Raw genomic sequence first — 22,319 nt, 5'->3', positions numbered from 1 at the left:
GAGAGATTGAGCAGTTTAAGCCTATACTCGCTACAGTTTAGAAAGATGAGAGGAGTTCTAATTGAGGTATACAAGATGCTAAAGAGGATGGACAAAGTAGATGTGGAATGGACGTTTCCCCTTCTGGGGCATTCTACAACGAGAGGCCATAGTTTTAGGCTAAGGGGTGGTATATTTAAATCAGAGATGAGGTGGAATTACTCTTCTCAAAGGCTCGTGAATCTGTGGAATTCATGACCGCAGGGTGCAGTAGATGGCGGGACGCTTAAGTTTAAGGAGGAGATAGACAGATTTTTAATTAGTAATGGGTTGAAAGGTTGTGGGGAGAGGGCAGGAAATTGGAGTTGAGGCCGAAATGAGATCAGCCATAATCGTATTGAATGGCGGGGCAGGCTCGATGGGCTGAATTGCCTACTCCTGCTCCGAGTTCTTATGTTCTTATGCAATTTTATCACCTTTTGTTCTTTTAATAGGGCCTTCTACAATCACCAGGATCCTGTTGGCGCTTTTATGTCTCCACCTAATAATAATCACACTTACAACTTTTAATATGATCACCTGTGACAGACACATGTTAAATAGGATCTTGTCGACCAAAAGTAAGTTTAATTAACAAATATATTATTATTAATATCATGTTTATCTAAATTCTTCCTTATGTTAAGACCCTGAATTAAATTTTCACTGCTCCATTTAAATAGTCCCATTAATCTCATCCTGCTAATCTTCACTTTAAGCCCTGTTGTTTTAATGCTTTTTTTTTGAGTCCTGTTATTGATATGCAATTGGCCTCTATGCCTCCCAAGGCAACTGAGCGTGTTGGTGAAGATCTTACATGGCCTTGTCTCTGAGCAGATTATACTCCTTGTCCTATTACTGAGGCAGTGAACTCTCATGGACATGGTCGTGTTTCCTCTGTCTAGCCCACCATCCACCTATTTTCAAGACTGCTCCTGTACTGCTTGCGAGTGATATGTGGCAGGAGAGCCCCAGTTTACGCTGCCTCTCCTCATTTCACACTGAAATTGGGACAAAACAAGGAGCAGCAAGTCAGGGAGAGTTGGAGCCTCACTGAACAGTGTGGGAAGCCTTTTTGAGTCACTGGCCAGGTCAGCCTGTGGCTCACTGTTCTGAGGGGCGGGCTGCGACTCTCACTGCTTCTGCAGGCTAAAGTTTATTAACAGCTCAAACGTCTGTCCCCAACATAATAACACCCCCGGGATTGGAGATAGGTCAGAAAAAGTCCAAAGCGATGGACAGAATTTCCATGTAGATTGGCCCTGAGAGGATGTATCACTGGAAACTCTTTCGAGTTAGCAACAGTCACAGATTGCAACTTCTTTCGAGTACAATCACAGTTCTTGGTTTTCCAGGAGTGGGACATGAACCCACAACCCTCTGATTCAAAGGCGAGGGTGCTATGAACTGAGCCACAGCTGACACCTCTATGTATCACTGGAAGAGGCACAATACTCGCACGGCCTCCACCTGTGCTGTAATTGTGAAATAAGTAACGATTGAGATAAGCAGACTAACAGAGTGAAATAAGTTCAGAGGTTGCAGTTAAGGCATGATTCATAATAAACTTTGTGAGAGGGAGAAACCAAAACAGTAACAGCATCACTTTTAATTCCCACTACCTGAGATAAACTAGAAGCAGACAAAAATGAAAGATTTTTAAAGTTAATTCCTATTTTTGTAATCTGACTGGGTTTTTTAGAATGTTCTGGAGCATAGTTTGTGGATGGGATGAAGCATATTAGTAACTGCCTATTATAACTGTTGAATTAGACTGACGATGCTGTGTGCTGCAAGCTGTGTGAATGTTTTTAAAAGAACCTTCACAACATTGGGCAGTTCTAAGCCAGTGGTGAACTTTCTGATGAGCAATTATTGTTTAATCAGGAAAACATAGAAGCCAAATTGGGTACAGCAAGATCTAACATCAATGAAACAATTGACAGAGTCATACCTGAGAGATAAATATTGGCCAGTATAGTGGGAAATTCACCCCCCTCCTTAAGATAATGCACAGTGATACACTCACCCTGAGTGGGAGTAGGAGACCTCAGTTGAACATCTCATCCTAAAGGTAGTGCATCTAACAACACAGCACTCCTTCAGTGCAGCTCTGAAATGCTAGCTGAGATTATGGGTTTAAGACTGTGGAGCGGGACTTGTATCAATGACTATAAGATATAGGAGCAGAAATTAGGCCATTCGGCCCATCGAGTCTGCTCCACCATTCAATCATGGCTGATAAGTTTCTCAACCCCATTCTCCCGCCTTCTCCCCGTAATCTTTGATCCCCTTACCAATCAAGAACCTATCTATCTCGGTCTTAAATACACTCAATGACCTGGCCTCCACAGCCTTCTGTGAATGAATTCCATAGATTCACCACTCTCTGGCTAAAGAAGTTTCTCCTCATCTCTGTTCTAAAAGGTCTTCCCTTTACTCTGAGGCTGTGCCCTCGGGTCCTAGTCTCTCCTATTAATGGAAACATCTTCCCCATGTCCACTCTATCCAGGCCTTTCAGTATTCTGTAAGTTTCTTCTAAGGAGAGAGTTCATGATCTGAAGTTGTTGAACTCAATGTTAAGACCTTCTAACTTAGTGTTTAATGTTGGGATTATTTGATCACCTGGACACAGCAAATGCAGGAGAATCAGGTGGAGAGTACACACATCCGTGAGGAAGGCCGCCTGATCCCCTGTCTCTTCATTTAAATGGATGGTGAATCAAATGGGCTGTGTTAGAGGCATGCACTCTTTCTCCACCCGATTTTCCTGTATTCCCTGTACCTGAATGATCAAATCATCACAATTGCAGGAACAGGAAAATCTTTCCTATGCTTTTCTTTTATTCCCCCAAGGCACAACTGGAGGCAGACAGAAGGAAAAGCCAGTGCAAAACTGTCAAATCCCATTAAAATTCAGTAATACTGGAACGAAAACAAAAAATGCTGGAAAAACTCAGCAGGTCTGACAGCATCTGTGGAGAGAGACAGAGGTAACATTTCGAGTCCGAATAACTCTTCTTCAGATCTAAAGGGAGCTAGAGATGTGGTGAAATATATACTGATTAAGGGGAGTGGAACCGGTGAAGCTGGATAAAAGGCCAGCGATAGGTGGAGGCAAAGGAGAGATGGCAAAAGATGTCACAAGTAAAAGATCAAAGGGTTGTTAATGGTGGCTGTACTGGCTAAAGGTCAGATCCTAATGGTGACATTAAGAAAGCAAGTTGTGATAATGGCCGGACCAGGGTAAGCACTCCCGAAAGTGCCCGGGTGGGGTGGGGGAAGTAAGATCGAAAATAGGCTAAAAGATGGGGATAAAACAATGAATGAAAATGGAAATAAATTTTAAAAATAATAATAATGAAAATAGGTGAGAGAAAAAAAATTAATGAAAATTTTTTTAAAAATAAAAAATAAAAATAAATAAAAATGAATATGGAAAAAAGGGGGATGAGAAAAGGGGGGTGGTGGGGATGGAGGAGAGACTTCATGATCTGAAGTTGTTGAACTCAATGTTAAGTCCGGAAGGCTGTAAAGTGCCTATTCGGAAGATGAGGTGCTGTTCCTCCAGTTTGCATTGAGCTTCGCTGGAACAATGCAGCAGGCCAAGGACAGACATGTGGGCAAGAGAGCAGGGCGGTGTGTTAAAATTGGGAGCAGCGAATGCAGTAGACTAAATTGAGGGAAGTGTAAGTGAAGCGCTACTTCACTTGAAAGGAGTGTTTGTGCCCTTGGACAATGAGGAGGGGGGAAGTAAAGGGGCAGGGGCTGCTCCCAATGCGGTCTCCTCTACATTGGAGAGACCAAACGCAGACTGGGTGACCACTTTGTGGAACACCTTCGGTCTGTCCGCGAGCATGACCCAGACCTTCCTGTCATTTGCCATTTTAACACTCCACCCTGCTCTCTTGACCACATGTCTGTCCTTGGCCTGCTGCATTGATCCAGTGAAGCTCAACGCAAACTGGAGGAACAGCACCTCATCTTCCGACTAGGCACTTTACAGCCTTCCGGACTGAATATTGAGTTCAACAACTTTAGATCATGAACTCTCTCCCTCCATCCCACCTCCCCTTTCTTCACCTGCCTTTTTTCCATATTCATTTTTTTTTAATGTTTTATTTTTATCTTTTTTAATTTTCGTTAATTTTTTTCTCACTTATTTTCATTATTTTATTTTAGTTTATTTCCATTTTCATTCATTGTTTTATCCCCAGCTTTTAGCCTATTTTCGATCTTTCTTCCCCCACCTCACCCCCACTAGGGCCATCTGTCACTTTCCAGAGTGCTTACCCTGGTCCGGCCATTATCACATTTTGCTTTCTTAATGTCACCATTAGCACCTCCTTTAGCCAGTGCCTCCACCATTAACAACCCTTTGACCTTTTTGTTTATGACATCTTTTGCCATCTCTCCTTTGCCTCCACTGGCCTTCTATCCAGCTTCACCGATTCCACTCCCCTTTAATCAGTATATATTTCACCACATCTCTACCTCCCTTTAGACCTGATGAAGAGTCATTTGGACTCGAAACGTTATCTCTGCCTCTCCCTCTCCACAGATGCTGTCAGACCCGCTGAGTTTTTCCAGCATTTTTTGTTTTCGTTTCAGATTTCCAGCATCCGCAGTATTTTGCCTTTATTTCAGTAATCCTGGAGTTCCATTGTCAAGCATTCAAAACAAGTTCGGACAAGATTTGCTCATGTCCTTCAATTCAGTCTTTGTGTTTTTTCCCCTTTTTGGGAGATCAGAGTTTACGGCTCTCTGCAATTCTTCTGTTTTATTTGTTCCCAGTTTGCCGTGTGATTCTCAGTGCTGCAGCTCCATTGGGTGGGATCATTGCGATATGTGTGTCATGTATTCTGACTGGAGAAGTAATGAAACAAACTGGTGAGTGTTCAACGTTAAAGTCAACAATTCATTTCTGAAAGTAACACCGTGTCAGGAGTAGCGTGATTAGGAGACTTAATCGCTCGGTCATTTTTGCCACAGTTTTCTTGGGAACCCATCTGTTATGGAGGCGGCGGTTAATTTATACAGCCCTGATTTCTCCTCTCACCACCTGCCCATAAAGAGAAAGGTGTTTTGATATGCTTCCCCCTTTATAAGTGGCGTGTTTCCCAACCCCTCAGTTTTGGTGTGACTGAGTTTTCTATTAATAACCCCACAGCAAACTCGCGAACTCAGAGGGTCAGTTTATTTGCACATTAAAAATGCGGGAGAGGGGAATCGCTACGGAGCCCTCTGTGCACCCCACATAGTAAAAGAGGGATAGAGAAAGAAATATTTACAGGGCAAAGGCCACAGAGAAAAGAATTATTGTTTCACATGTATCCAGAGTCCAGAATCAAAGCCCAATGGTGTATTCCTTCACAGAGGTCGGCAGGCTGAAACTGATGCTGGATAATTCACTTTTCCAGTAGAGTTGACTCCCATGATGAGATGGGCACACAGAGAAGAATCTGTCTTGTAGGCGATGGTACGGAAGTTCCAGTTGAAACAGTGTTGATGGGGCAGGTATTCTGCTTGGACAGACCCCCTTTTCTGTGCTGCTGCTAAGTATTTGGAAGAAGGGAAGACTGAGGTTTATAGGTACTATAAGGCAAATATTACTGGTTCCACCAACTTGCTTATCATTGGTATAAAGATCCCACATTATAATCTAATCTACTATTCTTCAGTCAAATTCTGGAGTCAATGAAGCAGAAAATTAAGAGGCAATCTAAGGTTGGAGGAGGTCAGAAAGCAGTAAGGTCATATTCTATGGAGGCATCAGTTTGAGGTCAGGTTTCTCCTACATGAGGAGAGAAGAAATGAAGACCTGTTAAATATGGACTAATCTAGGTGGCCACTTCAGTTGGGGGGTGGAGGGGTGGATCAGATTAACGAAACCCAGTTCTTCCTCCACATTTTATCCTATTTCATCTAGCTGATTAGAACACCTTCTAATTTTTTGGTGACATGTCTTCAGTGAAGCACTTGTCTTCCTAACTTGAGATAACTTCACTTTCTCATAATGCATATTATATCAGCCGATTTATGAGAATACATTTGAGCTATTTTATCATTTTATGTTGATGCATGCCTAAAATTTATAGGTTAGTGTTTTGAAGGTAGAGAGTGAATGAGTACATACATACGAATTAGGAGCAGGAGTAGGCCACTCAGCCCCTCAAGCCTGCTCTGCCATTCAGTAAGATCATGGTTGATACATGCTGGATTTCCACTTTAGTGAGAATCACAGCATGTATCATATTATAACATTATGTAGGGGCATTTAATGGAGGAGAACATCCAAGGTGCTTCAGAAGCATATGGAGAATAGGCACCAAGCCAAAAAAGAATTTATCAAATGTGATGACTCAAGCCATCATTAGAAATTGGGTTTTAATGATGTCTTAAAAGAGAAGAGAGAGGTGGAGAGGTAGAGGAGGTTTGAGGAGTAACTTCCAGAGTGTGGGATACAGGCAGCTGAAGGCATAGTTGCCAATGGTGGACCAAAGAGGAGGGGACATTCTGCAGTCAATGAAGCAGAAAATTAAGAGGCGATCTAAGGTTGGAGGAGGTCAGAGAGCAGTAAGGCCATACTCTATGGAGGCATCAGTTTGAGGTCAGGTTCCTCCTACATGAGAGAAGAAATGAAGACCTGTTAAATATGGACTACTCGAGGTGGCCACTTCAGTTGGTGGATGTGGTGGGGGATCAGGTTGCTACCTTGGGTCATGGGTGGTGCATGGTCAGTAGGACATTGAGTAGGAAAAATATTTGAGTGCAACATATTCCTTCAACCAAAAAAGGAAAGTTGTTCTAAAACACTGGGGTCTTTGCATATCTATGGTATCCTACCCTAGGAATTCACTCCATCTGATTTAACACAAGCTTAATATTGCAAGTTGTGGTGCTGTGGGTGATTTACACTGTTCATTTTTAAGGTAATAATTATTAACCTTTCTGTTACAGTAATTTCAACAACTTATTAATGATATCTCTAAACCCCTATAACAAGTTAGACTGAGCACTTGTGTTTGTCCGTTTTGTAAGTGTTCCAGGGAGTGCTGCGTGAAGTCAATTGTTTTGTTCATTCCCAAGTTCTTGGAGAGAGAATAAGACAGTATTTTAATCAAGCTTTAAACAGATTGGCCTGCAATACAATAGTAGAGAATGGAACGCCATTTTATCCCGATGCACAGATTTTCCTCTCCAGCGCCACAATAACAGCTTGCTTTCTGAAAGCACTATGTACAAATTCAGATATGTGTTGCCCACAACTCTTTGGTGGCAAATCGAACCATCAAATGGTGATAGTATATTGCATTTACAATGGGCACTTGCAGTAAGTGCAACTTTTGAATCGAGGCTTTTGATTCTGGAGAAGAAGTTCGGAAGTTGAACATTCGCCTGACCAAGAGTCAAAGATTGGCTTGTTGCCAGCTGATCTCCCGTGTCACTGCCCGTAATATGTTAGATGTGCTTTCTTACAAGGACAGCATGCTGTGTTATTCTGCTGCTGAGATGGACCTTTCAAGGCGACAGTATTTTAATCCCTATTCGGTAAATGTTGGGTGAATTCATACATGAATGAATGAAGAGCCCAGAGTCATTCTGACTCTGGTATTTTCTCTCTTTGGCGAATCCCTTCATGCATTCCAAATGCCTTTGTTTACTTAGACTTTTATTTGAAGAGGAACATAAAGATTTGACTGTGACACAAGGTGTGATGGATGTGAATGTCTGCTGAACATGATGGCTGGGATTTTCAGTTTTACTGCTTTTGCTCCCCTGGGAACTTTCACACTACAAGCCCATGGTTTTCAGCTAATTAACGTCCCAGTCTAGAGACACACCATTTCCTGATACATAGTACCAGTTGTGTCAGGACTGCTAATGTGCAATATTTTGACATTTTATAATAATAAATGAGGTAAATATTAGCTCCAATTGATTTGATATGATAAGACAAGCTGAAATTTGTAAGCCAATGATTTTTAGTGGCAATGATCTAATGAGGGCACATTTAATTTTTCTAACGCTCTATATATTGCACCCATTTATTTTGTTTACTTTGAATTTTTTTTGAGTTCAATAAATTTATTTATAATGGCAAGTATAACTAAATAATTTCTTGCTCCAAACTCAGGCACAAACACAGTAAACCTTTGACAAAGGCAATCCCTGAACCATTGTGTAATGGACCGCAAAGATTCATTCTCACAAACGGTTAGAGATCAGTGAATAACTAAGTTCCCCCACAACTGTTATGAATTCAGGTACAGTTGAGTTCCTCGGATACTGGACTTCACTTTGTGTTTTGTATTGGTTTCCTAACTAATCTGCTGACCAGAACTACGATTCAGCCATTGACCTGATGCTCTCTATTGACAGGTGAAGAATGTGAGCCAGCAGCCAATCTACAATCAACTATAATTTTTGCTGCGCTGATGACATTAGTTATTCTTGTTGTAACCTTTGCACCCCGCAAAACATGTAAGCAATGATGGTAAAAGTTGTTTCAAATCTATTATGATGAACACAAAGTGCTGTGAGCAGAAAGCTTGACTGGGCTTTCCACTTCAGTCACCCAGAGTGCATATTGGGAAATTCCAAACCTCCAGCCCCAAAAGTTTTCACCCAACTAAGCTGAGAGTGTGAAATTTACTGATGTTGCCTAGTTTGTGTCAGGAACACTGAATTGGACAATCTTGGTCAAGGTTCTTTATTCATTTTGCATTGTTTGGTGATATTTTGTTAGCCACACAGTGTTGCTGGTCTCTGGTGTAAGCAGCCTCTACATCCCTTATGATTAGGGATGACAGGGTGGATAGGGAGCAGCTGTTCCCCTTAGTTGAAGGGTCAGTCGCGAGGGGACAGAAGTTCAAGGTGAGGGCAGGAGGTTTAGGGGGAATGTGAGGAAAAACTTTTTTACCCAGAGGGTGGTGACGGTCTGGAATGCGCTGCCTGGGAGGGTGGTGGAGGCGGGTTGCCTCACATCCTTTAAAAAGTATCTGGATGAGCACTTGGTACGTCATAACATTCAAGGCTATGGGCCAAGTGCTGGTAAATGGGATTAGGTAGGTAGGTCAGGTGTTTCTCACGTGTCGGTGCAGACTCAATGGGCCGAAGGGCCTCTTCTGCACTCTGAGATTCTGGGATTAGGAGTTTATCTTTACTGCATAATTGTAATGGCATCACCTTGTCTTAAACTGATAACAGAACTAGTTATAACAATGAATCCATCTCGTTTTGGAGTGAACTCATTAGAACTCATGGACACAATGTGTTCTGGCGGCTTTATGCTGGATCCTTAGATTCCTGAAATAATAACTGAAAATGCTGGAAAAACGCAGCAGGTCTGGCAGCCTCTGTGGAGAAAGAAATGAGTTAACATTTCGACTCCAACATGATTCTTCTTCGGAACTCATTCCTGTATCTGACTTTCTTACAAAAAGAGATATCATTCAGACCAAATAGTCAAAATCCTGAAATGTGGCTATGAAGAGACATTTAAACATAGGCTAACATGCCAAACATTCATGCTGTCATTAATAAAAATAGAAAATGCTGGAAAAACTCAGCCGATCTGGCAGCATCTCTGGAGAGAGAAACATTTCGAGTCCATCTGAAGTCATACGGACTCCAAATATTAACTCTGCTTTTCTGATTTCTGGCATCCGCAGCGCTTTACTTTTATTCATAGAGTCATTTTTCACTTGCAAATTAGCAGGTGTAAAAGAGTCATGTTGCATTGTAGGAAAAGATATTTTCTTATGTAAAAGCTGCTTCAGAAACCTACAGAACCCTCAGATTCTCTTTGCTACTTTGTCTAGGAAAACGTTAAGGCTAGAACTAAGTCTGACCGTAACTTCTAGTATGTGATGTATTGGTTTCAATCTGATCCACACCTTGGGAAACCCAAGCCTGGGGTTAGCACATATCAGTTTGGTAGCATAGAGAGAGATTTGAATTACTGGGTACATCTCTACTGGAACAGTGCAGGCTAAGAGGTTTTACCAATTGGCTTTGGTAGTGAATGGGTAGGATTGGAGAGTTGGTGAAAATCATCACAAAAATCATCACAAAGAGTGAGATGAGTGATAGTTTTACATATGGTCATTGAAGCATGGGGCTCTTTGTAACAAGGAGTGGTTGAGGTAGGAACTAGAAAAATAGATGAACATTTGAAGCTGAGGGAGGTACAGGGTTAGGAGGTGAGCAGGGCAGTGGAATTAATTTCTGTACTAAAGTATTAAATGGCCCCCTGCTGTGCTGTATCTTATGGTCCTATTAAAGCATGTTAAACCATTACTTGGACTGAATGGACTGGAGCAATGGTGATCTCAGTTACTTCAGGCCCTACATGGGTATTACTGACTTACTTTATATGTCACTAACCAAGATGTTGATATGATTTGTCCAATTGAGAAGTGGTGAGCTCCTGCCCATGCTTGCAACACTCAAAACATAGCATTCAATATTAGAAGTGACTCACCAATTGGACAGCACTTACTGAACAATCCCAAGTATGCTAAGAATTACAGTAACAACTAATTCAATATTATCAGTTGGGCTCACAAGGTGGCTCGCTTATGCCTGCAGAAGCTACATACAATTCATACTTAGGACCCCATCCTTTGCAAGCAGAAGGAACATGTCCCAGGCATTGTACCTTTTCGAATTAAACACAAGCATGGGGGACAACTGTTCCCTGGCACATTCCCCATGACAATGCCTTGACCAGTCAGAGTTGACTTGCTTTTTTTCAAATTTAGACTAAAACTTGGGGGATAAACATCCACTGGTACGTTCTCTATGGCAATGCCTCAACCAATTACAGTTCACTTGCCAGCCAATCAGCACCCTTTTCTCATGCAATATATATTGTTGCTCCCCTTGAAATTTGGTATTCTTGCATCTGTCCTAAGGCGTGCAAGACGAAAAGCTAAGACGGCATTCTTCTTTCTTTCAGCCATACTAAACCAGACTGAACCAGACTAGTTTTTACGACAATCAGTTATAGTTTCGATGGTCAGCATTACTAAGACTTGCTTTCAACTCCCGATTTATTAATTAATTAAATTTAGATTCCATCAGTTGCTGTGATGGGGTTTGAACCCATGCCCCAAGAGCATTGGCCTGGGCCTCTGGGTTGCTGATCGAGCGACACTACCACCATGCTGCCATTTCCAATATCCTTAACTGGCCCAAGAGTGGGCTACCCAACAGCTCCCCTGACATACATATAATTGCATCGTGACCAGGGGCAATTGAGTAGGTGGCGGACAATGCGTGCAAGGGATTATACATGCCTCCCCTCATCCTTCAAACCCCCCTGGCTGGAGAACATAAAATCCAGTCCCTAGTGTTTTGAGAGAAAAGCTTATACACGATTCTGACCGTCCATTTACTTGAAAATCTTTGCTCAGTTCATTTTTGCATTGATATAATTCATTGTACATTCACATCAACAGGCACAGAATGGAAAAAATGGATATGTGGACCTCCGTGCGCAAATACCCGTGCCAGAGATGAGCGTCCTAATGAGTCTCAATGTACCGTAAGTGTTGGAATTCAGCACAAGTTAGAAATACAGCCTTTCTGTAATTGGATGTTCCTGCTATTATTATGGTTGAAATGGAAGATTTTGTTTTACTTTTTGCTGAACTTATTGGAAACAGAGGTGTTTGATCTCAGTGAAACACCAGATAACTGGGGTTATTTCTCATAAACTATGCTCTGTTAAACATTTAAAAGGAAAATGAAACAAACCTGGTAGACAAAATGTACAAGGTGAAATTAAATAACTTAATATTAAAGCATTTAACACCAGCAATGTGGACATTTATAACAACTTTGCCTCGATCAAATTACGGTAAATGATCATTTGGAAAAGAATGTAAACCTTAGAAAATAGAGGAAAGTGCTGTATGTCTAGAGCTGATTTAAATTGCTGTATTAAAACACCGTGTATTGCAGTGTGGCCCCTAATTAACACATTTATTAAAGTTAGATGGAGTGAATGTTCCTGCTTCTTAAAAAAGACCTCTTGACTTAATAAAACTGGTTCATGTTTAAAAGGGAAAAGTTTGATTTAATGCATCATTAAAAAGAGCCAAACCAAATTCAAATTAAGAAGTGTTGATTGCATATTTAAATAAAATAAGCCTTTTTTAAAACCTGTTTGAAGACCTCTAAATTCACTTTTGTCTTTCCGCAGGAGTTGAAGGAAAAACCCTTAAATCTAGGACAGCCACCATTGAATAAGTGACTTACATCTGGGAGCACTGCTACTGTTGAAGGACTGCTTTAAACCTAGGAGCACTGCTATCACCAACAAACTACCTTCAATTTGGACTTTAAATACGGGGGGATCGATGAGCTGGCAGCATGATTTTTCAACTTTAAATTTTGAAGAGTGGAGAATCACATGAATGTCCAGTTTCCCTTATATGTTCTCAACAAGTACAGAAGCACTATTAGCTCATATTTTTAATAATTTTACATTGAATACAACTGTCTTTCCGTCTCATGATTTTTCGTTTGGACTGGGCAAAATTATGTGGCCATCCCACATAGTCTCCAGATGACAAATTGTGGTCAAGAAGTAATCATCGATAGACTTCATATACTTTTTAGCATGCACTATCATTCCACACTATTACACGTATGAAAAAGATTTTCTGAGATTTTGCACTGTCTCTGAGGCTCGGTGGGTGGCTTGTTAAATGTTATCAGGTGCATCGGACAATTGATTTGCAGAGAATGGAATATGCCTTGATCCTAATTAGTTTGCGATTGTTGAGATCTGCTTCACTTAAAACAAACAGGCCCCTCCCAATCTGTCACAATCTCATCACAATCCAACGTCACTGCGCCATTAAGCTGTCTAAAATGGGAAGTACATGTCAGTTCTGGACATGCTTCAGAAGCTGAAATACTTACTGCTCCTTCTCAAGCAACAATTTTTTTTTACCATTTCCAAATGTTATGTATTGGAATGTGGGACACCTGTTTAGTCGAGCAGAGTCGCAAAGCAGCAGTGTAAAGCCATTGAAAGTGTTTAGGAAAAGGGCTTATAGAATTATTCTCAGCCCTGACCATCTGACAGATACTCAAATGGTTAACATGATTGCTGTCTGGAGACACTCGAAGATAAACGCAATCCATTCTGTCGTTCTTTCCTGAGATAGTGACTGAATTCCAAACTTCACCGCTTGTTATCCCAAGATAGACCTCATAGTGGCTGCCAGTTACAGAACTCAGAACAACTTAACTGAATTCCAATGTAAAACAACAAGTTTAAGAATAGTCCAATTCTATATCTTATCCATTCAATGAACAGTCTCTAAAGACTGTTAAATTTTGAACCCTAATAATATAAAAGCCCTAATCTACCAATCTGAAGGTTATTTTATTCTATTCATTCTACCCATTTTACTCAGATTGATGGATTGTAAAACTTACCTCAAGTTGGACCTTGGTCACGACAAAAGTTTTTTTTAAAATAAGCATTTTATTATGATTTATTGTCTACATTTCACATCAATCAATGTAATTTTCAATTTCTTCCCTTAGATACTTAGTTCTGCCTGCTCTGCTCTCAACCAGTCTCTGCTCAGTACCTCGCTGCTCCTCTGCATTTCCCTGCTACCATCCCAATGGTTATATTCTGGCACCAATCACTTTGTTAACCAGCCTGCCTGCCAACCTCCTTCCGGCCCTGTGCTTCTGTGGTGCTGGAGAGCAGTCATCTCAGCCCTAGGACATCACTGCTGGTGTCCCTCAGGGTAGCACCTCAGGTCCAACCATCTTCAGCTGCTTCATCAATGACCTTCCCTCCACCATAAGGTTAGAAGTGGGGATGTTCACTGATGATTGCACAATGTTCAGCACCATTCACAATTCCACAGATACTGAAGCAGTCCATGACCAAATATGCAAAACCTGGACAATATCCAGGCTTGGGCTGACAAGTGGTAATAACATTCACGCTACACAAGTGCCAGGCAATCACCATCTCCAACAAGAGAGAATCTAATCATCGCCCCTTGACATTCAATGGCATTACCATTGCTGAATTCCCCACTATCAACATCCTGGGGATTACCATTGACAAGAAACTGAACTGGACTAGCCATATAAATACTCTGGCTACAAGAGTCGATCAAGAGGCTAGGAATCCTGCAACGAGCAACTCATCTCCTGACTCTCCAAAGCCTGTCCATCATCTATAAGGCACAAGTCAGGAGTGTGATGGAATACCCCCGACTTTTCTGGATGAGTGCAGCTCCAACACTCAAGAATCTTGACACCATCCCGGCCAAAGCAGCCCGCTTGATTGGCACCCCACCCACAAACATTCACTCCTTCCACCACTGACCGTAGGAGCAGTGTGTACCACCTACAAGATGCACTGCAGAAACTCACCAAGGCTCCTTAGGACGTGCCTTCCAAACCACGACCACTACCATCTAGAAGGGCAGCAGATTCATGGGAAAACCACCACCTGGAAGTTACCCTCCAAGCCACTCACCATCTTGGAAATATATCACCATTCCTTCACTGTGCTGAAACTCCATCCCTTACACCACTGTAGGTGTACCTACACCACATGGACAGCAGTATTTCAAGAAAGCAGCTCAGCATCACCTTCTCAAGGGCCATTAGAATCACAGAATTGTTACGGTGTAGAAGGAGGCCCTTTGGCCCATCGTGTCTGCACCGCCTGTCTGAGCATTTTAACTTAGTGCCAATCTTCTGGCTTTTCCCCATAACCCTGCACGTTGTTTCTATTTAAATAATCATCTAATGCCCTCTCGAATGCTTCAATTGAACCTGCCTCCACTTCACTTCCAGGCAGTGCTTTCCAAACCCTAACTACTCGCTGTGTGAAAAAGTTTTTCTCACCTCGCATTTTTTCTTTTGCAAAACACTTTACAACTGTGCCCTTTGGTTCTTGATCCACTTACGAGTAGGAACAGTTTCCCCCTATCTACTCTGTCCAGACCCCTCATGATTTTGAAAACTTGTATCAAGTCTCCTCTTAGCCTTCTCCTCTCCAAGAAAAACGGTCCCAACTTCTTCAATCTTTCCTCATAACTGAAGTGCCTCATCCCTGGAACCATTCTCATAAACCTCTTCTGCACTCTCTCCAACGTGTTCACATCCTTCCTATAGTGTGGCGCCCAGAACTGTACACACTACTCCAGCTGAGGTCTAGCCAGTGTCTTATCTAAGTTCATCATAACCTCCCTGTTCTTGTACTCTATGCCCCATGAATGAAGCCTAGAATACTGTATGCTTTAGAAATAGCTTTCTCTACCTGTCTGCCACCTTTCATGACTTATGCACATAGACACCCAGGTCTATCTGCTCCTGCACACCTTTCAGAATAGTATCTTTTATTTTATACTGTTCCTGTTCTTTGTACCAAAATGTATCACCTCACACTCTTCCACATTGAACTTCATCTGCCACCTATGTGCCCACTTCACCAATATGTCAATGTCCTTTTGAAAGTCTACATTGTCCTCCTCACAGTTTACAATTCTCCCAAGTTTTGTGTCATCTGCAAACTTTGAAATTGTTTCCTGCACACCAAGATCTAGATCATTTATATTGTGCTAATTAAACCAATCATGGCCTGCTGAAATGATAGCCCTGTTAATGGAAACACATAAATGGAAATATGGAGTGCTGTGTTTGGCTGCAGTAGAGAGCTTTAGTTGGAGATTGGTGACTGAGGGAGTTTAAGGGTTAAATTCCATCTAAAGTCTAGTCTTTCTTTAATTTAGCAATTAACTAAAAGTTGCTGTTAGGGTTGGAAGAGGGTGAGTTTTAGACAGGAGAGGAGAGTGTACCCTCAGGACGCTAAGGTGGTGGAGTTCGATGTGATGTCACAATTCAAAAAGTGTCACGACGCAAGGGAGGCAGCTGATTGGTAAATAGGGTCAGGTGAGTACTGCTACTTCTACTTGTTCTACTAATTAAACTGCTGCAGTCCACTAGCTTAAACAGAATAAGGTGAGGACTTTGGACGGGAGTAGAATAAGTCCCCTAGTGTAGACAGTGACCTCCCTTTATGTATTGCCGGCTGGGTAGATCAGTTCAAACTATGCTTGTCACACTCGAGATGATTGTGGCCTAGAACGTTTATGCATCGGAGACATTCCGGGCCTGAGATTTTTGTGACATATCTCACGCTTCAGCACACCATTTCATAAAGGTAGTCATGACTGCAGTGTTTAGGCGAGCAAATGACTTCATCTCCTTCACCACCAATGATGTCAGTCAGGCTGAGAGAGCCATACAACATACATACAAACATACGAATTAGGAGCAGAAGTGGGCCACTCAGCCCCTCGATCCTGCACCGCCGTTCAATAAGATCATGGCTGATCTGATTGTGACCTCAACTCCACGTTCCTGCCTACCCACCCCCCGATAAACAAGAGGGTGAAAGGCTATCAAGAATCTATCTAGCTCTGCCTTAAAAATATTCAAAGACTCTGCTTCCACTGACTAGTTCTGGATTCCCTTAGAAGAGGAAACATGCTCTCCACATCCACTCTGTCAAGAGCCCTCAGGATCTTAAGGGTTTCAATCGGGTCACCTCTTACTCTTCCAAACTCCAGTGGATACAAGTCTAACCTGTCCAACCTTTCCTCATAAGACAACTCGCCCATCCCTGGTATTAGTCTGGAAAAACTTCTCTGAAATGCTTCCAATACATTAACATCTTTCCTTAAATTTGGAGACCGTTACTGTGCACAATACTCCAAATGTGGTCTCACCAGTACCCTGTACAACTGAAGCATAACCTCCTTACTTTTGTAATCAATTCCCCTCACAATAAATAATAACATTCTATTAGCTTTCTTAATTACTTGCTGTACATGCATACTAACCTTTTGCAATTCATGCACTAGGACACCCAGATCCCTCTGCATCTCAGAGCTCTGCAATTTCTCACCATTTAGATAATTAGCTTCTTTTTTATTCTTACTGCCAAAATGAACAATTTCACAGTGTCTATTACTACCCTAATAACTTTTAAACAAATCCCCAAATTAATCACTCCCAGGTAAATCTCCATCAAGGCAACAGTAACCCATAGACTTTAAACAGACACCAGGCAAAGCACATTTGACCTTACAAATTCAAAATGAAATTTAGTTTGCAATTTAGTTCCTTTGCAGACACAGTTGTAGGCTTCCAGGCTGGTTAGATCGTAAATGCCTCTGACTTACACACACAAGCTAATTTCTGTTTATATCTAGCTTTTCCTTTAAATGTAAATTTTCCATTGTATCACCAGGCTTTTAACATTACTTCTCCAAACAATAATATCCTTTCATTCCACCAATTTTATTAGTAAGCTGAAAAAAATATGCACATTGCCTGGCGTCTTCGAGCTAGGTGCAAGATTTTACTCCCACTATTGGAATGCTTTATTCAGCAAATGCAAATGAACACTTTACCTTACTGTTCTCTTTACTGTTCACCTAATTAACATCTCAAAACTACTACACATCAAAGCACTCAGGCTAGCTGGCTTTAATCCAATTAAGATACGCAGTCAAACACATAGACACAGACCCCACTGCAATTCCATTTTAAAAATAAAAATAATTTCCAAAAACATTATAGATATTAATACCTCTTCATGTCTCCTCCATAAGGTGTGACACCTAGAGTGGGACCTTTTCAGGCCCTGTTACAGTAAGAATTGTCTCTGAACTATCAGTAAAAGGAATCGATTTCCTCCTTGAGAACGAATTGGCTGGCTGCAATGTGTTAGCTAGTGAAAGGAGCCAACGCCAACAAACAGAAATCTGCAAGAAAGCAGAAAGCTGGGTAAGTTTCAGAGGCACAAAAGGGTGAAATAGCCTCTATAAACTTTGACCGGAGGCTACTCAAATGCAACAAGGCCGAAGCCAGGCCAATAAATTTAAAAAAGGTCCAGGAAAGTCCATCAGAATCTAAATTAAATTCACAGAGTACCCCAGAATTAAACAGGGACAAGAGAAGCCCTACAGCAGGGAAAGAGATGGTGAGGGAGATGCCCCATGTAGCCCAACAGCCGGAACAAAGGAAAGTTATTAAACCAGGAAAGGAAAAGTTTACGGACTTGCCTGAAGTATGGCTAGCAGAAACCTTCTTTCCGACATTAAATAGAGACAGAGGGAGACCCGGAGCAGATGGGGAGTGAGATGCCTCCCCCAGTCGAAAAGCCACAAGGGAGTGTAGCTGGGGCTGCACCTTCACTTGAGGGCAGAGGTGTGCCGGGGACATGGAATAAATTTGGAGAGTGCATCCTCCAAAGCCAAAGGCCCCAACGAGGAAGTCAATGCTTGGTTTAGCCAATAACTTTCTGGCGAATTTAAATGGAGACCAGGAAAGTTCCCAGGTTAGCCCAGAAAGATTGAACTTGATGCTTCACTTAGTTGAAAAGCCACCAGGTGGTGTGGCAAGAGCTGACCATCCACATTAGAGCAATAGTGTCCCAAAATACATGAAGCCTACCACCCAACTGACCAGCAGAGGAATTCCAACCAGATTGGGCCCCATGCTCTCCCACCTTAATGCAGAATCACAAGGTGACCTGACAGGGTTAACCCCTGCAGTTAAAATTATCCATAACAACCCACCAGGCTACTGCACTGCAACCTCACCTGCTATGGATGCGGAAGAGGCCCCTGTCAGAAACACATCTTCCTATCATCTGGGCCCAGAGAACGAGGCCCAAGTTTAGGAGCGCGCTGCCCACCTATTGCTATGTCAGCCTAAAGCACCTAGCAACTGCCCTGGAACATCCCAGTTGTGTCAGTGCCTGAGCCAAACGCTGATCCTTTTATGGGATTCTGGTTCAAAGTCCCTTCAAAGCACACTAAACTCCTGACAATCAGCCTAAGCATAGTACCTGGGTTTAAACAGCTTTTTTAAAATTCCTTCATGGGATGTGGGCTTCGCTGGCTAGGCCAGCATTTATTGCCCATTCCCAATTTCCCTCGAGAACGTGGTGGTGAGCTGCCTTCTTGAACCGCTGTAGTCCATGTGGTGTAGGTACACCCACAGTGCTGTTAGGAAGGAAATTCCAGGATTTTGACCCAGCGACAGTGAAGGAATGGTGATATATTTCTAAGTCAGGATTGTGAGTGGCTTGGAGGGGAACTTCCAGGCGATGGTGTTCCCATCTATCTGTTGCCCTTGTCCTTCTTGATGGTAGTGGTCGTGGGTTTGGAAGGTGCTGTCTAAGGAGCCTTGGTGAATTCCTGCACTGCATCTTGTAGATGGTACACACTGCTGCCACTGTGTGTTGGTGGTGGAGGGAGTGAATGTTTGTGGATGTGGTGCCATCACACTCCTGACTTGTGTCTTGTAGATGGTGGACAGGCCTTGGGGAGTCAGGAGGTGAGTTACTCATCGCCCGATTCCAAGACTCTGACCTGCTCTTGTAGCCACAGTATTTATATGGCTAGTCCAATTCAGTTTCTGGTCAATGGTAACCCCCAGGATGTTGATAGTGGGGGATTCAGTGATGGTAATGCCATTGAACATCACTGGGCAATGGTTGGATTCTCTCTTACTGGAGATGGTCATTGCCTGATGCTTGTGTGGCGCGAATGTTACTTGCCACTTATCAGCCCAAGCCTGGGTATCGTCCAGGTCTTGCTGCATTTGGACATGGACTGCTTCAAGCATGAGGAGTCGCAAATGATGCTGAACATTGTGCAATCATCAGCGAACATCCCCACTTCTGACCTTATGATGGAAGGAAGGTCATTGATGAAGCAGCTGAAGATGGTTGGGCCAAGGACACTATCCTGAGGAACTCCTGCAGTGATGTCCTAGAGCTGAGATGATTGACCTCCAACAACCAGAACCATCTTCCTTTATGCAAGGTATGACTCCAGCCAGCAGAGAGTTTACTCCTTGATTCCCCTTGACTCCAGTTTTGCTAGAGTTCCTTGATGCCACACTCAGTCAAATGCGGCCTTGATGTCAAGGGCAGTCACTCTCACCTCACCTCGGCAGTTCAGCTCTTTTGTCGATGTTTACCAAGGCTGCAATGACGTCAGGAGTCAAGTGGCCCTGGAGGAACCCAAACTGGGCCTCAGTGAGCAGGTTATTGCTAAGCAAGTGCTTAGTAACCCCTTCCATTACTTTACTGATGATGGAGAGTAGACTGATGGGGCGGTAATTGGCTGGGTTAGATTTGTCCTGTTTTTTGTGTACAGGACATACGTGGTCAATTTTCCATATAGCCAGGTAGATGCCAATATTGTAGCTGTACTGGAACAGCTTGGCTAGGGGCGCGGCAAATTCTGGAGCACAAGTCTTCAGTACCGTTGTCGGAATATTGTCAGGGCCCGTAGCGTTTGCAGTGTCCAGTGCCTTCAGCCATTTCTTGATATCATGTGGAGTGAATCAGATTGGCTAAAGACTGGCATCAATGATGCTGGGGACCTCCAGAGGAGGCCGAGATGGGTCATCCATTCGGCACTTCTGGCTGAAGATTGTAGCAAATACTTCAGCCTTATCTTTTGCACTGATGTGCTGGGCTCCTCGATCATTGAGGATGGGGATATTTGCAGAGCCTCATTCTCTGGTGAGTTGTTTAATTGTCCACCACCATTCATGAATGGGTGTGGCAGGACTGCAGAGCTTAGATCTGATCTGTTGGTTGTTGGATTGCTTTGCTCTGTCTATCACTTGCTGCTTATGCTGTTTGGCATGCAAGTAGTCCTGTGTTGTAGCTTTACCAGGTTGACACCTCATTTTTAGGCATGCCTGGTGCTGCTCCTGGCATGCCCTCTTCATTTAACCAATGTTGATCCCCTGGCTTGATGGTAATGGTAGAATGGGGATATGCTGGGGCATGAGGTTGCAGATTGTGTTTGAGTACAATTCTGCTGCTGCTGATGGCCCACAGCGCCTCATGGATGCCCAGTCTTGAGTTGCTAGATCTCTTCAAAATCTATCCCATTTAACATGATGGAGGGTATGCTCAACATGAAGATGGGACTTCATCTCCATAATGATTGTGTGGTGGTCATTCCTAGATGCAGGTTGGTGAGGATGAGGTCAAGTATGTTTTTCTCTCTTGTTGGTTCCCTAATACCCAGTCTAGCAGCTATGTCATTTAGGACTCAGCCAGCTCGGTTAGTAATTGTGCTATTGAGCCACTCTTGGTCATGAACATTGAAGTCCCCCACCCAGAGTACATTCTGCACCCTTACCACCCAAGTGATGTTCAACATGGAGGAGCACTGATTCCTCAGCTGAGGGGGGGTGGTGCAGTACATGGTATCAGCAAGATGTTTTCTTGCCCATGTTTGACCTGATGCCATGAGACTTCATGGGGTCTGGAGTCAATGTTTGGGACTCCCAGGGCAATCCCTCCCGACTGTATACCACTGTGCCCCCACCTCTGCTCGGCCTGTCCTGCCTGTGGGACAGGACATACCCAGAGATGGTGATGATGGTGCCTGGGACATTATCTGTCAGGTATGATTCCATGAGTATGACTATGTTAAGCTGTTGCTTGACTAGTCTGTGAGACAGCTCTCCCAATTTTGGCACTAGCCTCCAGATGTTTGTAAGGGGGACTTTGCAGGGTCGACAGGGCTTAGATTCTCATTGTCATTTCCGGTGCCTGGATCGATGCCCGGTGGTCCGTCCGGTTTCATTCCTTTCTTGTGACTTTGTTTGATACAACTGAGTGGCTTTTTCGGGCATTTAAGAGTCAACTGGTCTGGAGTCACATGTAGGCCAGACCAGGTGAGGATGACAGATTGAACCAGATGGGTTCTTACAACATTTCCAGACTTTTATTGAATTCAAATTCCACCATCTGCCGTGGCGGGTCCCTGGAGCATTACCCTGGGTCTCTGGATTACTAGTTCTGCAACAATCCCACTACGCCATCGCCCTCCCCACCTTAACCTGTGAACCCAGAGGTTACCAAAGTAGACAGGCAGAAGCTAGCCTCAACAACAGCAGCTCAGCCCTATGATCAAAAGACCTGGTGCTCAGAGAGAGTGATGCCCAGCATTCCCCTGCAGATTGCCCAGAGCAGCTTGACCATCGCTCACCCCCTGAGTGTTAACCACCCTGTAAACCCCAGACACTTTGGAGGATACTTAATCAGGAATTGAATAGTTATAGATCTGAAACCAATGGCTTTGCTTACACCTGATCCCCAACAGAGGGAATTCAGAACTCTAGTCCGAATGGAATTCCCCATAAGGACATATTCAAATCTTCCCATGTCATCTTAACCTTCGACATCCTAGGATCAGGTG

General features: G+C 43.0%; 1 protein-coding gene across 2 annotated transcripts in view; it reads left to right on the top strand.

Annotated features, from left to right (window-relative positions):
- LOC144695736 (uncharacterized) overlaps nt 1-12,525 on the top strand; it is a 37,986-nt gene extending 25,461 nt beyond the window's left edge. The window contains exons 7-11 of one of the 2 annotated variants that reach the window (XM_078566695.1): nt 474-599; nt 4,813-4,908; nt 8,401-8,502; nt 11,484-11,569; nt 12,230-12,525. In XM_078566695.1, the coding sequence (XP_078422821.1) occupies nt 474-599; nt 4,813-4,908; nt 8,401-8,502; nt 11,484-11,569; nt 12,230-12,280 (461 nt within the window). In that variant the 3' untranslated portion in view covers nt 12,281-12,525. The remainder of the gene's footprint in view (nt 1-473; nt 600-4,812; nt 4,909-8,400; nt 8,503-11,483; nt 11,570-12,229) is intronic. The other variant, XM_078566696.1, reaches the window with a different exon arrangement.
- Nucleotides 12,526-22,319: the final 9,794 nt, after the last annotated feature.

The sequence above is a fragment of the Cetorhinus maximus genome, chromosome 21 (genome assembly GCF_964194155.1).
Source record: "Cetorhinus maximus chromosome 21, sCetMax3.hap1.1, whole genome shotgun sequence".
Lineage (NCBI taxonomy): Eukaryota > Metazoa > Chordata > Chondrichthyes > Lamniformes > Cetorhinidae > Cetorhinus > Cetorhinus maximus.
Note: the sequence above shows the minus strand (reverse complement) of the source record. Positions and strands in the feature narration are given on the sequence as shown.